The 16,982-nt window shown below is 38.1% G+C and overlaps 1 protein-coding gene across 1 annotated transcript in view; it reads left to right on the plus strand.

The window, feature by feature from the left end:
- Rsbn1l (round spermatid basic protein 1 like) overlaps nucleotides 1-14,041 on the plus strand; it is a 53,768-nt gene extending 39,727 nt beyond the window's left edge. The window contains exons 4-8 of the mRNA XM_028778124.1: nucleotides 2,689-2,826; nucleotides 4,236-4,378; nucleotides 4,902-5,069; nucleotides 10,120-10,228; nucleotides 10,309-14,041. Of these exons, the coding sequence (XP_028633957.1) occupies nucleotides 2,689-2,826; nucleotides 4,236-4,378; nucleotides 4,902-5,069; nucleotides 10,120-10,228; nucleotides 10,309-10,932 (1,182 nt within the window). The 3' untranslated portion in view covers nucleotides 10,933-14,041. The remainder of the gene's footprint in view (nucleotides 1-2,688; nucleotides 2,827-4,235; nucleotides 4,379-4,901; nucleotides 5,070-10,119; nucleotides 10,229-10,308) is intronic.
- Nucleotides 14,042-16,982: the final 2,941 nt, after the last annotated feature.

Consider the following 16,982-nt stretch of genomic DNA (forward strand, 5'->3'; position numbering starts at 1 on the left):
GTGGAAACAGTTGCCTGAACATAGGAGCATTACATGATAGTGGTGTAGAACGCAACTGTTTACTTATTAGAGAAACAAATGATTTCAAATGTAATGTATCTTCATTTACATATTAGCTAAATCGACTCATAATTTCAGACTTACATTTTCCCTATCTCCTAAATTATCCAAATTCACTTTAGACAGTGTTCTTTACTGGTGTCTTTTGTATGAAGGTATTTAATTCCTGCATATAAGACAAAAAGTCCATTTGATTTTGCTATTAAAGTGTATTAATCATACTCAGGTCTTTTGGGAGAGCTTAAGTTGCACTTGATGCTTTAGAAGTATTCACTCACTGAAAACAAGTTTTTCAAAGGCCATTTTTCCTCCTCTCATGATAAACCGTATACGTTACTTAATAGGTCGTTGTTAATTCTTTGATGTAGTAAACTAGACCACATCTCATTTTTCATAATTTAAATAATGTCTTGGTACTTTTGTCTTTTTGTTTGTACATGCGTTCCAAGGATTCATTGGTGTTTAGAACTGATTAGTGACTTAGGTGATATTTAAGTATCTGGTTTAAATTGTATGCACAGGAAATTTTTTTGCCTGTATGACATAGAAATATTACCTCCCTAAATTGTCCTTTGCTAAATGTTGAAACCCTTGCAAAACTTGTGTTTTACAATGTAAGTTGACTTTACTTCTTGTCTTGGCTTCCTTGTCTACTCCTCTCTGCCTGTGAGAGAATCAATCCCAGTATGTTATACTGTCGAGGCTAGGGCCCTTCCACAGATCTGTACCCTGGCCTGAATTTCACTATTTAGTAGCCTTAAACGCTTTCTCAGGACTAATGCTGTCACATGCAGATCTCAAACCGAGGACAGGAGTGCAGAATCATTTAACAGAGGTGTGTGTTGTATTCTGGTGTTTGCTAGAGTTAAAGACTGCTTTACTGAACTGCATTCATGACTGAGTTTCCTATTGTGATGCTGTTAGTGCATTTAATTCCTAGGGCCTGAGAGTGGTGGAGAGTCAATTTTAAACTTCGCTTTGTTCATACAGGACAGTGGTTCTCAACCTTCCTAATGGTGAGACCTCATGTTATGGTGACCCCTAACAATACAATTATTTTGTTGCTGTCTCGTAACTGTTATTTTGCTACTATTATGAATTGTAATGTAATATGTAGGATATATCATATGTGGCCCTGAAGGGGGTCATGACCCACAGGTTGAGAATTGCTGATGTAGAAATGGTAGGACCTTTCAGGAGACAGAACAAGATGAGACCTTGACTATAAAACGGAGTGTAATCTATATATTTTGTGACTTGGGGCCTGGTTTGTTCGTTTGAGGAGTGAATTTTTAATGGATAATGGAAAGTTAAACTTGGAATATTTGTAAATAAACTTAATGTTGAATATAATAAAAAAAGAATTAGTACTTGTTGATTTTTATAAAAACAAAATTCTGCTGTCAGTTATTCTAATATAATAGAATATTTTTTATTGTGTCTCTTAAACTATGTGGGTTGGAAGTAAGGTACTAGGCTACTGCAGTTGTATAGGGTTTATAACGTCACAAAAGCTTGCCCATCTAGGATTGCCTGCATTGTAGACTTAATTTAAACGATGCTAGTCCTATGGAAACTGATCAGTTCATCTTCTACATGTGGTGGCCACAAAGTCTGACTTCCAAAAATAAAAATAAATAAATATAAAAGATCACTGAGATTTTGTTCAAAGTTTTTTTTTTTAAGAAAGGAAGCTTAAAATAACACCCCTTTTTAGTGTTTGTATATTAAAAAATACCATAGTTCTCTGAGGACTAAATTTAATATACCATTGAAAATCCAGGTATCAGTAAACCTCGGGGTTAGGGCTGCTTTGTTTTGAACATTTGAGCATCACACAGTGGCTAGCATTTTAACACGTGCTTTATGTAAGTGAGCATTATGATTTCTTGTGCAGTCTGGGGTTATGAGGTGAGAGGAGGAGTTTCTTTGATCTCTGAGATTAACTGGTTGATAGTAGAGGTGAATTTGTGCCTTAGGATTTCTCACTCTGAATTTCAGTCATTTCATCAGAGTTCGTGGTAGAAATGTGAACTGGCCCCTAGTTAAAATCTTGATGCAGAGTGAAAAATTATCTTTAGTGGTCTTCCGACATATAACCACTCATAATGGGGGACAATTGTAATAAAAGATAGGCACTGTCATGTCACTTTAGAAAAATGAAGGTGTATCATTTTGAATATTTTAGTAGCAATATTTATTAAACAACAACTCTTCTGCTGTTAGGAAATGGTGCCGTGAGGTATTTATACAGTGGTGTTTCTTTAAACTTTTCTCTTTTTTTGTTTTTGAAGACAGGGTTTCTCTGTGTAACAGAGATTAAGGTGTGTGCCACCATCCCGACTCGTTGACTCTTTTAATGGGTAGTTTACAGAGATAGAAATAGAAATTAGCTGGCTTGATTAGTTATCTATCTGTCTACATATATATTTATAAATATATTATAAACAATATATCACAAATAATATATATTAGTATTTATAACTGTATTTATATATGAACATTATTACAGGCTTCTTTTTTCTTGCCTTGTATTATGTTCTAGTAGTTTGAAATGATGTAATTCATTGTCATACATCTGTAGCAAACATGTTGTGTCTAACTTTTCCTTAAATTCATGTCACTCAGGTAAAAAGAACATATTCTCATGGTACTTACAGAGCTGGCCCGATGCGACAGATAAGCTTGGTGGGAGCCGTCGATGAAGAAGTGGGAGATTACTTCCCTGAGTTCCTTGACATGTTAGAGGCGTCACCGTTTCTAAAAGTAAGAATAACTTACTGTTCTTCTTCCTTCTTCATGTGGAGGCTTGTCTCTCCTTTCCTTTTTGCATGAATTGTGGGCATTGAACTCAGATCTCTAGTTCTGTGTACCCAGCTCCTGCCCTCTGAGCTGCTGCATTCTTATTATGGCTTACCTGGGGCATCCCATTGAGAGAGAAATCTCTGAACTGGGTAGGTAACCTTTTAATAATAATTCCAAGTCAGTGTGACCTCCCCTGAGATGTAGGCCCTAGTCCACAGCAGAGTGTAAGACTAGCCTAAAACTTACCACAGAGCCCTCTTCTGTTTTCACTTCTGCATGAGTGATCTTCTGTCTTACATGTCTATAGATCTTTTTACTTACACTGTATTCTGTTTTTTTCTCCTTTATAGCTTTTAAACTTTGTTTCTTTTTCTTCCAGCTAGTCATATCATGCAAGTACTTTGATTATAATCACTATTAAGTGATACTTTATAGGATGGTTGCTTCAAATCTTATTTTAAGCATTCTTTCTAGAGAAATTAGTTTTTTCAAAAGGGACTATGAGGTGATTAAAACATCATCATTCCATCAGAGTGATCTTGTGATCTCCCTTCCATTCTCTCTCACTTTCTAATTTTAACTTAGTTTCTGCTTTAAGCCCACCAGCCTTTTCAAGAAACTACTTCCAGGTGGTGGTGGTCCACACCTTTAATCCCAGCACTCAGGAGGCAGAGGCAGGGGGATCTTTGAGTTGGAGGCCATTCTAGTTTACAGAGCTAGTTCCAGGACAGTCAGGTCTACGGAGAAACCAAAAACAAAAAAGAAACTACTAAACAAATAGGAACATATATATATTTGATGTATTTGATTATGACTAATTAAGGAAACACTTGTGGTTTTACACTCACATTTGTTTTCAGGGTTGTTGGGGAGACCAGTTGCTTACTTGGCAACTTACTAGAGTTAGATCGCCCTGTGTTTGTTAGAAAGAAGAGGAACATGATGAGTATATGGCATCATCCCTCTAGGAGGGCAGCCCACCAGAGTAAGAGCACAGTTGTTCTTATGAGCGGGATTGAAGCTAAACACATGACAAATAGGGACATGTTAATATAGGATGTATTTCAGACGCTTGTGGATTAATTTGTGTATGTGGAGGGGCAAGTTTTTCTTCCTCCAGTCTCATTTTAGCTTTTAATTGTTAGTACATTGTAAGGATTCTTACAGGGAAAATTAGTGAATTGTTAAAAAATCATTAATCTCTTTCATCTATTGGCTTTCAGGTCAACTTTTAATTTTTCCTTTTGAGATTATAATATAATTACATTATTTTCCCCTTCTCTTTCCTACCCCATATATCCTACCATGCAGTATTTTTAATATGTATTTAAAGATATATTTTAAAAATTTGTGTAATTATTTATTTCTAGTGTACATTGCCATGGGGAACACTATCTAGTCTAAAATTAGAGAGTCGGAAAGATAGTGATGATGGTCCCATCCTGTGGGTGCGTCCAGGAGAGCAAATGATCCCTGTGGCTGATGTGCCAAAGTCACCCTTCAAAAGGAAAAGGTTTGTGGTACACATCTTTATCAGTGAGGATGGACTTGGTTTGTGTGTATGTGTGTGTCTATTGTAGAACAAAAAGTTTAGAGCATAATTATGTTGAAGAAAACTCCAGACACAGGCCACATGTTAGTATACTTGGTTATAAAGCAGCACAGTTTTATAACATAGACATGGGAAATAAGCAAATGAAATAAATTACAACTAGGAGTTGAAGGATGTCACTCATACAGAGAAATTTTGGAATAAATTTAACAACTGTTCAGAACTTGTATGAGAGGATGTCAAATAAAAAAAGAGCAGAAAATGCACTGTGCTCTGCACTGAGAAGAACGAGGGTCCTTTCAGGTGGCTCTTTGCTTCAGTTGGATTTGTGCTCCTGGCACTGGAGAGAATGAGTTTAAAGCTTAAAGACAGGAAAGGAAGGTCAAGACACTGAGAGTTATCTTGTCTGAAATTACGTGATTATGAAATATCTGGTAAGAAAACAAGCCACAGTATGTAAATACAAATCTCTTTCTAAAAACAGAACTACCAATGAAATAAAAAACCTTCAGTATCTACCTCGAACCAGTGAGCCTCGGGAGATGCTGTTTGAAGACAGGACGAGAGCCCATGCGGATCACATAGGGCAAGGCTTTGAGCGACAGACCACTGCAGCTGTTGGCGTGCTGAAGGCTGTGCACTGTGGACAGCGGTACATATGACGACTGACTGGGTTGAGATGTAGTATCTTCTGTGCATGGGTATTTACCTGAATACCACATGTGTGGAGTGCCTGGAAGCCAGAAGGAGGCATCTGGTGCTCTGAAACTGGAATGGCAGACAATTGTGAGCACATGGGTGCTGGGTGTGGACCTGGATCCTCTGGAAGAATAGCCAGTGCTCTTAACTACTGAGCTATTGATCCAGTCCCCACTTTTGCTTTTTTGGTTGGTGAGGGTTGTAAAACTAGGGTGTGAAACCAGGGTCTTGTGCACATTAACTACTGTTACTTTATTTTATCAATAGTCTTCTTTTTTTTAAATTAAATTTCATTATTTTTGAGACAGGATATTACTGGCTTTACTATGTATGACTGGCGTTGAACTTACTATGTAGATCAGGTTTGCCTCAAGCTCACAGAGATTCATTTGCCTCTGCCTCCTAAGTGCTGGAATTAAAGTTATATGCCATTTCAAATCAGTCAAGCTGGGCCGTGGTAGCATTGTGAAAGGAAAACTGAATTTACTTGCTGTTTACTATGTACTTGTTTTCAAAGGTTATCTCAGTTACTTTGGTTTTTCCTTGTATTCTACATGGGAACACTTTATACAGGGCTGTCAGTTTAGTTAGTAAGTGCTAAGTCTAAGACTTATTCCTCTTGTCTCTGCTTCTCCATGTCTCTGACTGCCCATTAGGGTTATAGGTGCTGGGGGTTTATGCCTGGCTTATTACATGGGTGCTGGGATCCAAACTCAGGTTCTCAGCAGCAAGTGCTCTTACCTGTTGCACCAACTCCGAAACTTTCAGGAACCAGTTTAATTCTTAAAATTTAAAAATAATTGTAGCTTTTAAGGTTTTGTAAAAAGTATAACTTAAAATTTCCATAAAGGGAAATATGCTTTTTAAGGATGCCTAATGCAGCAAGCCTCTTCATTAAAGAAAAATTGTAGTACTGCCTTAAAAATTAATACCACATAGAATCTAGAGCTGTCTGACTGGGGACTGCCTCTCAGCAGTTAGCAAGTGTGAGTGTGTGGAGCAAGTTGGCCACTTAAGCCCCACTGCTGCTTTTTAGTATGTTAATATTAAAGATGGGTGACAAGTGGTTTTGTTAGTACTGTAAGGGCCGTGCTAGTTGCTTCCTGTGGTAACTAGTTGCTACCAGTGATGCTCCAAGTAAGAGCCTGCAAGGCCGTGTCATCACTGTACTGACACTAGGGAAGCTGTCGTCTCTTTCTTTCTCATCTGTTTTGTGTTTTGCTGTGCTTTCTTTATATTAAGAATCAAAGGATCATTTGTTTCTTTTTCCTTCCATACCTTCTTTCTTTTTTAAAATTTATTTATTTTATGTATGAGCACACTGTAGCTGTCTTCAGACACACCAGAAGAGGGCATCAGATCTCATTATAGATAGTTGTGAGCCACCATGTGGTTGCTGGGAATTGAACTCAGGACCTCTGGAAGAACAGCCAGTGCTTTTAATTGCTGAGCTGTCTCTCCAGCCTCTCTATTTTATTTTTTTGAGGCTGCATTTCTTTGCATAGTCCTTTCTGTCCTGGACTTGCTCTGTAGACCAGGCTGCCCTCAAACTCACAGAGATTAGCCTGCCTCTGCCTCCCACATGCTGAGATTAAAGACATGCACCACCATGCCTTGCTGTATTAAAGTATTCTTAGAGCTATGTTTAGTATCAGTTTAAGAGTTTGTTACATTTATGAGGTCAGAAGAGGGTGTTGGATCCTCAGGAACTGGCATCACAGGCAGTTGTGAAATGACTTACATATGTGCTGGGAACCAAATCCAGATCCTCTGGAAGAGCAGTAAGTACTCCTGACTACTCAACTGTTTCTCTGACCCCCCAATTTAGTTTAGTTTAAGGTTGTTTTTTTTTTTTTTTTTTTTGATATAGGTTCTTTCTACATAGCTCTGCTTGTCCTAGAATTCCTGGAATTCACTATGTAGACTAAGCTGGCCTTGAAGTACCAGAGATCTGCCTGCCTTTGCCTTCCAAATGGTGGGATTAAAGGCATGTGCCTGTATGCTTTGCCCTTAAACTTTTTTTTTGAGATAGCATCTCATCATGTTGCCTTGGTAAACTTTTCTGCCTGTGCCAACCTCTTTTCTCAGGTTTCTTGATTGCTGAGATGACAGTATTCTGCTGTGTGTAGTTTAGCACTGATTTAGACTATAAAGAACTCTTCTGTAGATATGGCAGGGTTTGTGAATCAGTAATCATAACTATATAAGCATTAAGACAGGACTTACATAGATTTGATTTGGCTCATAAAAACTTGGTTTTTCCTTTGTAAAAAGTGTGTGTGATGTGTTTAAGTGTGGACATGTGCACATGCAGGTCAGAGGATGGTCTCCATTGTTGCACTTTGCCCTTACCTTACCTGTGAGACAGGACTGCTTGCTGTTCAGCTGTTGAGCATGCCAGGCCAGCTGCCTGCCAGCTGTGTGGAGTTGTCTTGTTTTCATCTCCCAGCTTGCCATGTGAACTCTGGGATTGCACTGCTTAGCTTTACATGGGTCCTGGGGATGAGCTCAGGCCTTCAGAACTGCTGGTCAAGTGCTTTACCTATTTTGCCATCTCCCCCGCCCATAATTCAGTTGGTATAATTTGCATTCAATGAAACATACACCAATTTTAAGTCTGTTGCTTGTTTTGAGTAACTTATTTACTAGTACCACAGTAAAGATGTAGAAGTTTGACTTCTCTCAGTAGTCTTGGCAGCTAATCACTTCAGTCCTTTTCTTCACCTCAAACACCCATCAATCTAATACTTTCTGTCTTTCCAGGTTAGTCTGTCAGTCCCTTCTCTTGTGCTGTGATAAAAATGTCTGAGATCGACATAAAGAAGGATGGTTTTCTTTGCCTTCCACGTAGCTTTAGAGGGTTAGTCCATGGGCGTGTGCTCCTGTGCACTTGGAGAGAGCATCGTGGTGGCAGGATTAGTAAGCAACTTTTTTTTTTTTGTTTTTTGGTTTTTCGAGACAGGGTTTCTCTGTGTAGTCCTGGCTGTCCTGGAACTCACTCTGTAGACCAGGCTGGCCTCGAACTCTCGAACTCAGAAATCCCCCTGCCTCTGTCTCCCAAGTGCTGGGATTAAAGGCGTGCGCCACCACCGCCAGGCTAGTAAGCAACTTCTAATCTGGTTTTCTTTCAGTACTTTAATTTTCTTCTGGTTTGTGTTGTCTTTGAAGACTCTGCATTCCTTTGAGTGGTTACTGTCATTCTCTGTATGTAATGTCCTCCATGATCCTCTGTCACTGAACTTCAGGAATATGACTCTGTTGTGATGTCAGTTTTGGTTTTGAGATTGTATTTTAATGACAACATCTCTCTCTTCCCTTGTTCCCTGCAGACCCTTCCATCTGTCCCTCACTTCTCTTTCTTGTCAGTTATTACTGCATGCATATGTGTATTTGTATGTACAGACATTCTCCAGTATGACCTGTTGAGTCCATCTAAATGTTACTTGTGTGTGTATGTTATCAGGCACTTGACAACCAGTTAGTGTGTCTTTCCCTGGGGAGCACAAGTCTCTTACTCCCGCTGGCCTCAGTTGCCTGTGATTCCTTGTGTAGGGCTGAGACCCTGTGGTTTCCCCAGTGGAGTTGACATGTTTTTGGTGTCCTCTTTGGTGGCTATATTGGTGAGACTTGGATGGAGCTTTTGCCATAATTAGGAGAGATATGATATGATATGAATTTCCTTACATATTACATTGCTTGGAATTTTACTTCAAAACTTTATTTTGAGCATCTATGAAAATGTGAATATTTCTGATTGAACAATTTGGGAAATTTTTTACAATTTATTTAAAAGTTAATGTCTCCAGTGAAGAGTATGAATATTTTAATGAACATTTCTTAGTTTATCGTTACTAAGTCTCGTTAATATTAAGTGTACTAGTAACTACAGCAGTGAAATCAAATATAGCAGGAGCCACTGAGGGGCTGTATGCATACCGTCTAATACTACTAGACCCGACCGGACTTAGTGCCCAAGATTCTGTAAGATTGGGTGTGTTCAGGTAGACAGTTAATATCTTCTGTGGGACAAGAAAGTATTGCCCCCCTCCGTCTTGTCACTCTAGTTCAGGTTATAGGCATAAACCACCTGTCTGCCCATACTTTAATTATAAAAATTAATGATATATTAAATGTACATATGAGTCACAATGTAATATTTCAAGAACAGTTATGTATCACTTCTAACATCTACCATGACATGCACCGTTTTGTGTGGTGGGAATCAAGACCTCTGTCCTATTTTGCAATACACAATAGATGTTAACCATAGTCATCCTCCGTACTTGTTGCTTGTGTGTATGGCCACCAAAGAGGACACCAAAAACATGCCAAACTCCACTGGGGAAGCCACAGGGTCTCAACCCTACACAAGGAATCACAGGCAACTGAGGCCAGCGGGAGTAAGAGACTTGTGCTCCCCAGGGAAAGGCACACTAACTGGTTGTCAAGTGCTAATGGTCAGCCCTGATAACATACACACAAGTCACTGGCAGCTGACCACTGCCAGCTACTCTTCTTAGCCGAATACTCCCCGTGTCTCCCTCCTCCACGTCTCTGATTACCATCATTTTGTGTTTTGCCAAGATCAGCTCTTTCAGTGTACACATAGAACTGAGAACATGTGGTCCATGTCTTTCTATGCTTGCTTCAACTTCTTTTATGTGGCATTTGCAATTTTAATACTTAATTCAAAGGAAAATTGAGCTGTATTTTAAAACGAGATACTTAGTTTTTATGGTTTGTATAACTTATACAAAGCATTATAATTCTAATTCTAAATCTATTATATATTCGAATTTTTCAAGATCTTGTGACAGCAATATTAAAGAATAAAGAAAGTTGTTAATCTGTTTTTATTGAAACTCATGGTGTAAACTCTTTATTTAAATGTATAAAGTGATTTCCTTTATTTGTAAAAAGATTTTAGTTTTCCTTGGATTTATTAAGGACCTAACAGAATAAAACATTACTGGAAGATTTCATTGTTATCATCTCCTCTACAGGCCTGATCAACCCCGAGTAACCAAAGATGTAATTTGTTTTCATGCAGAAGATTTCTTAGAAGTAGTTCAACGAATGCAATTAGACTTACATGAACCTCCACTGTCCCAGGTAAAACTTAAAAAAAATAACATTTTTCATTTAGATTTTGTTGTACAAAGACTTACCTGTGTTCTTGTTTCTTTTTTTAGTGTGTACAGTGGGTTGACGATGCAAAACTTAATCAGCTGAGGAGAGAAGGCATTCGCTATGCCAGGATTCAGCTGTATGACAATGACATTTATTTTATTCCAAGAAATGTTGTCCATCAGTTCAAGACAGTTTCAGCTGTATGCAGTTTGGCATGGCACGTTCGACTTAAATTATATCATGCAGAGGAAGACACTTGTCACAGTACAATTACTCCTGAAAAAGGTAGAACATCAGGCCCTACATCATCAGTCCTTGGTACTCACACTGAGAACCAAATCTCCTCAGACTCTGTGTTGTCAGACAAACTTCATTCTAAGTATGAATCACAACAAATGAAACATGAACCTGTTGCATCTCTAAGAATCAAGGAAGAACCTGTGACGGCTATGATACCTGAAAAGATTAGAACACCAAATAACACAGAAGGCAAGAACAGTAAGACAAAGTTGGATCATGTTCAGTTTTCAGATTTTCAGATTGACATGGATTCTAAATTAGAGAATACCAACAAAGACTTAAAGGAAGACTTGTGTCCTGGAAGTGTCAGTAAAACAGTTGATACACAGCAACACAGTTCTATACATTCAAATCAAGACAAAAGGGATGGCGACAATTTGTGCTAAATTTGTACATTGCATATAACTTTTCTTTTAAAAATAATTTGTAATGATTCATGAAATCTGAAAGCAAGCCTAGGAATTGCTCTCACGTCTGTTACAGAATAGAGTTCATGTAGCTTTGTAACATTCCTCAGTGCCTGTCCATAACTGTGAAGGATCAAGCACTTAGGGCCAGATGCACTGGAAACATTGCAGGTTTAAATACACAGGAGTCTTTAGAAACGTCATTTGAGTTGGAGTTTTAGGTTTTAGAATAGAGCTGACAAAATCATATATTTTTTGTAACATGAGCCAGAATTCTTTTTTTGACAACTTAAGGTTTTTCCATAGAGCTTTATTATACCAACTTTTTTTATTTTAAATGTGTCAGCACTGTAGTGTAAATAGCTTGACAAAGCCTTTTTAGTGTGATTTATATTGAAATGTGAGCCACTTAATAAAGGTTCAGAATAATAAACGCTTTTTGTTGAGTTTGCAAAAACATACAATTCAGTTTAATTGTTTGATATATTATGTTTCTGTTAATATATACATGAGGGGAAGTGATGGAGGAAAATGTGTGTCCAAATCTAGTAAATATTTAAATTTTTCATACTGTGCATGCATTCAAAAAGCCACAATTCAGTTATGAAAGCATATATACATATGGAGTGTGTGTGTGTGTGTGTGTGTGTGTGTGTGTGTGTGTATACACATACGTATATACATGTCTGCTTGGGAATGTATATATGTATATTGCTTTGCACAATTTCTTAAATTGACGAATATATAAAAATTCCTAGTGCTGTTTCCTGGATTGTATTCTAAAATATTTATCTTCAACAGTAAGAAAATAATTTAATTAATAGAGTTTTAGAAGTTGGGAGAAACTAAGTATGTTGATGGCTGTTATCCTTCTAATTAATGAAAGTAATGTGGCTAGAGTCTTTAGCTCTAGTGTAATTTTATTTTGTGCAAGTAATCAGTTTAGAAAATTTTCTAATAAGCACCTGTATGTTTAGTAATAGCTGACTAAAAAATTGACATACAGAAAGTTTATGAGTAATTAAAAGTCTTCTTTTATATTTTTCCACATTACAAAAATGAACTTTTAAACCAAGGGCAGTGACAGTGACTCAGTTGCCATACACCGATGTAGCTAGCAAACACTGTCAGATCATCTTCCTCAGGACCCTTCGCTAGCCTGCAGGGCAGATGTAAGGTGTACTCCTCTACAGATGCTCTAGGGAGTTCACTGTGCAGGAGGCAGGATGGCCAGTGCCTGCGAGGTGAGTAGACAGCTGCACCCAGGGACTTGAGTTTGTTTCCACTTCTGTATGGATGTGAGTGTGGATGGAGGGAACCGTAATCATTGCAAGCGTTTTGATGTTTCTTCTGTTCCGGGTCCCTGCCTTGATTGATGACTTTCAGTTGGCTTTCCTTGTGCTGCGCTGCCTTTTGGGAGACCACTGTTTGCTTTTCAGTGGGTTCCATGTTCATCTCATTTTTGGTAAGCCATCAAAGCTCATGCTTCTAGCTGGGGAGAAACCACTTAGGAAAGCGTTTCACTAGAACTGATGAAAGTCAGCACCAGCCGCAGGTCTTATCTCCTATCCACAGACAGGCAAATAAAGTAGGGATGCTGCTGGCTTATAGGAGGGACTCAGGATGTTTGCAGTGGGGGAAGCTTCATGGAATAGAGAAACTAAAAATCATGACAGTGTATGTAGGGGTTTTGTTTTATATGTAACTAGCTGTCTTTCACTGCACCCATTTAACCTATTCTAAGCTAAATTTAGGGTTCTTCACCATCTTTCTTAAGATGGGATAGCAAAAATTCTTAACAAATGAGTATTAAGAAATAGGAAGGGATATTGTTAAAATTTAGTTTTTAAATTGACAGTGATATATTTATCACAGTTTGTTTTATTTCCAGTCACATATATGACTGGAAATATATGACCTCAGGCCCACTGAGGTCATACTGTAAGAAAATGCTGTTAGGGTATCTCCAAGATCTATGAGCCTTAAGTTTTAGCTTAAAGGAAGGCACATCTGAGATAGCAGAGCCATTGCTTTTAGGTATAGTTGCTTATGTGACCCTTAGTTAACATAGTTATCCATACATAGTTATCCATCTAACTGCTCTATCAAATGCGTACATCTCTGTGAAGGTGAAGTATGTGTAAACCAGCAGGCTCAAGATTCCAAGATAAAGCCTTACAGACTTGAATCATGTTTATGCCCCAGGCTTACGGGTTATTTTTTAAAATCTTCTTCAGATGCCATCTGAGAACTTGTTAACTACCTTTGTTACACACAAATTCCTATTTTGATATTGCACAGTAATGGTTTTCTAGTTAGTACACTCCCATTCTTCATGTGAATATAAGATTTTTATTTCCAATATCTTGGACCAGAACAATAAAGCACTCAAGGTATAGTTTTAATAAGGTCATATGCTATATAGAGTGAATGTTATATAAGTTATTAAGTGATATACATTTACATAAAAACTTAGGTACCTCAGTGGTATTTGATATATATATACTTTTCCCCCTCTTTTTAAATTTTATTTATATTTTCTTAGCTGTCTAAGTAGTATATATCCCATACTCAGGTTAGCTATCAAAAGAATTAAACATTTTGATATTTAGTTTGTTATTTAGTTGCAAATTTACTTAAAGCCATATATTGATTATCTTCCTTATGACAAAACTATTGACCTTAATGATCAGGTGTGGTTTAGCATAACACTGTGTACCGTATGTATTTGTGTATTTCTGAGTAAGTTTGTTTGAAACTTGTTTTCAAAATAGGAAGGGGATAGGAAAGAATTTCTTAGGCTAAATGTTTAAGGAATGTGATTAATGTACTCAAAGTAAGAATTTTTTTTTCTAAATTCAGTTCTATATAAGGGTTTTGTTTGTTTGTCTTTTCTTTTTTTGTAAATAATAACTTAGCATTGTTTGGTAAATGTGCTTTTCTGAGGGTGTTGGAAGGGACAACTTATTTATATGTAAAGCAGTCATTTCCATTTAGCCAAGGTACAGATTTGGGTTTGGCATTTGAGAGGCTATTTTCCTTGTCTTCCACATTTCAATAAATACTAAGGTTGATAACCACAATCTTCTTACCTTTGTTTTGTAATTATTTTCCTGGATTTAACATTACATTTTAGTTTCAGACTTCCTATTTCTGTCTGTATCTACTGTCTTCTGAAATAGCAAGGACCAGGGTGGGGTCTTATATTTCAGGTATCTACCTTTCTAGCTTGTCTTGGACTTCACAGCCAAGTAAAGAATATGAATGAACTGAGAGAAATATATGGGCATGTAGAATTTGTGTTAACAGAAATTATAAGCAAAATGTATTAGTTTCTTTTAAAAATACTGTATTTTCATATGTATGGCCTTTTGCTTGCATTTGTATCTGCATCTCTGTGTGCACTGTCCAGAGAGGCCAGAAAAGGGCTTTGGCTCCCCTAGGACAGTGGTTCGCAGCCTTAATGCTATAATCCTCTCATAGTTCTCATGTTACAGTGACCCCAACTATAAAATTATTTTTGTTGCTATTTCATAACTATAATTTTGCTGTTATGAACCAAAATGTAAATATCTGTGTTTTGTGATGTCTTAGGTGACTCCTGTGAAAGGGTCATTCTATTCCTTCAGGTTATGTGCTGCTATATAGGTGCTAGGAATTGAACCCAGGACCTCTGGAAGAGCAACCATTGTTCTTAACCAAAGAGCCATCTCTCTGGCCCACTTGTGTGTTCCTTCACTGTGATCTCCTTACCATTATTGTGAAAATACAAAAGCTGTGATCCCAGAATTAATTTGGACAGTCATGTCCCTCTTTTCACCGACTTTCCTTGTTGAGATTGTATGTAACTGAGTCACATTATTATTACGTGAAACCCCTTTTCTTGAGTGGGGCTTTTAGTCCTCATTCTCTGAGGTAAAATCCTTAGACTCCTGAGCAGACGATCCCTCATCTTTCCTCATCTCACCGTCTGTTGCTCCTTAATCCTGACTCTGAATCTGCCACAGGAATGGCGTTGTCAGACAGTGCCGTTTACTGCCAGATGCATCCACATACTTGCTGGGTTTCCGGTTAACCCTGCAGCGCTCCTCACTCTCTCCTCCTCCTCACAGCTCTCTGATCTGTTCTTGGTGGTGGCGGTGGTGGCTTTTCAGTGTTTTTGATCTTTGCTCGTGTCTGTGATTTCCATTTCGCAAGTAGTCTCGGACTGCAGGACTTTGAGCTGGCTTGGCTTCTCACTTACATTTTACTTATCATATGGTCAGATCTAGTTTACTCTTCTCTCTTCCCCTCAAGCGTTAGATGCCCCCTTTCTCCCTCTTTCCGTTATCAGCATCTCCATCTCTCAGGACAGCAGTTGTTGTTTTTCCATGTACCTAGTAAGATGACTGCTGGAATGTCTTTAGTTCATATAGTGTTATATGAGTGTTATATGACGGAGTAGATGGGTGTTCCACGTGGACGCTTCCAACAGTCTGAGGTGTTCTAGGTGGTCCCAGTCCTCTGCCTTCCCTTCACAATCCCAGTCATTTTGTTTTGCTCCAGCTGACTCTTAGATAGGATTTTTATTTTGTTTAGAAACATCCCATGGTGGTTCTTTTTCTAAAGGTAATGACCATACATTTACTATCGTAATGAAGAGCCTTTATGATACAGTTCTTTCTACCCAGCTTCATATTACAGTATTTTCCATCTGATGTGGTCAGTTCTTGGCTTCACCAAATAATAGATAAGTGTGTAATTGTCTCAAGGTATCCCTGGGGGTATTGGTTCTGAGACCTGTTTTGCATACACAGATCTTCAGGTGTTATGTAAGTATTCTATATAATATTTGTCTGTAACTTCTGTACATACCTTAAACCACTTCCAGCTTATTTGTAATATCTAATATAAATGCCACGTAAAATTTGTTTCAGGGACAAGTCTACGTTCAGTACAGATGCTGTGCTTTCCCCGCTCACTTTCAGTCTAAATTTGATTGGCTCTGTGGGCAAGGCACACCTGGCTATTGAGAGCTGACTGTTTGCCATGCCCTCCCTCCATGTACTCTGCTGGAGAAATACCTGGAACACAACACAGTCAAGTCTTGTCTTTCTTTACAACATTACCTTCGTGCTGTGGCCTCAGAAGTTTGAGGAAAAACAGTCTTATTTCTTGACATATATGCTAGTAATGTATGGTGGGTTCTTGCTAAACCACAAACAAATATCATTAAGTTTATTTCTCTTCTCGTGCCTGACACCTCACATAATATGCTTTGTATTCTATAAATGGTTGAGGAAACAGAAGAACAAATGATGTATGCTTTTGTAATTTAAAAACTCAATTCTTGGGTATAATTCAACAGAAATGTGGAGAAAATTAGATAAGCAAGCACTGTAGAGAAATTGAGTTTGTGTTTTGTACTGTACTCCTGGCTAGCATTTAAGGTAGCTATGTAGGAGTTAATGTTTTAGATAAACTTATGTAACAGTCATTTCTCCCCATTGCAGCTAGTTTTCTGATGATATTGAAAGTTATTACAAATTAAAGCTGTTCCACCCCAGCCCCCTCGAGACAGGGTCTCACGTAGTCCTGGCTATCCTTGAACTCACTTGCTTTGCTATGTGTCCAGTGTGTGACCAGGCTGTCTTGAAATTCAGAAGTCCTCCTGCCTCTAATTCCTGAGTGCTGGGATTAGATCGGCCCCTTCTCCTCAACCATGGTGTTTCTCTGTGTAGCCCTGGCTGTCCTGGAACTCGGTATGTAGACCAGGCTGGCCTTGAACTCAAGGGTCCACATGCCTCTGCCTCCAAAGTGCTGGATTAGATTTTTAAGTAAATGATTAAAGTGGCAATCATATAAACAGCACCTTAATGTAATCTGAAGTAGAATTAAATAGTTTTAACTCTTTATCATTCTGTTTACACGTCTGTGGTTCTTCCTTATGATAGTATACAACAGAAAATCAGAAACACTGAATCATGCAACTGCACACTTTTCTTTTTGGCCAGTAAACTCTCAGGAGTTGGGCAAATACATGAACATGG

The sequence above is a fragment of the Grammomys surdaster genome, unplaced genomic scaffold (genome assembly GCF_004785775.1).
Source record: "Grammomys surdaster isolate TR1022 unplaced genomic scaffold, NIH_TR_1.0 325, whole genome shotgun sequence".
Taxonomy (NCBI): Eukaryota; Metazoa; Chordata; class Mammalia; order Rodentia; family Muridae; genus Grammomys; species Grammomys surdaster.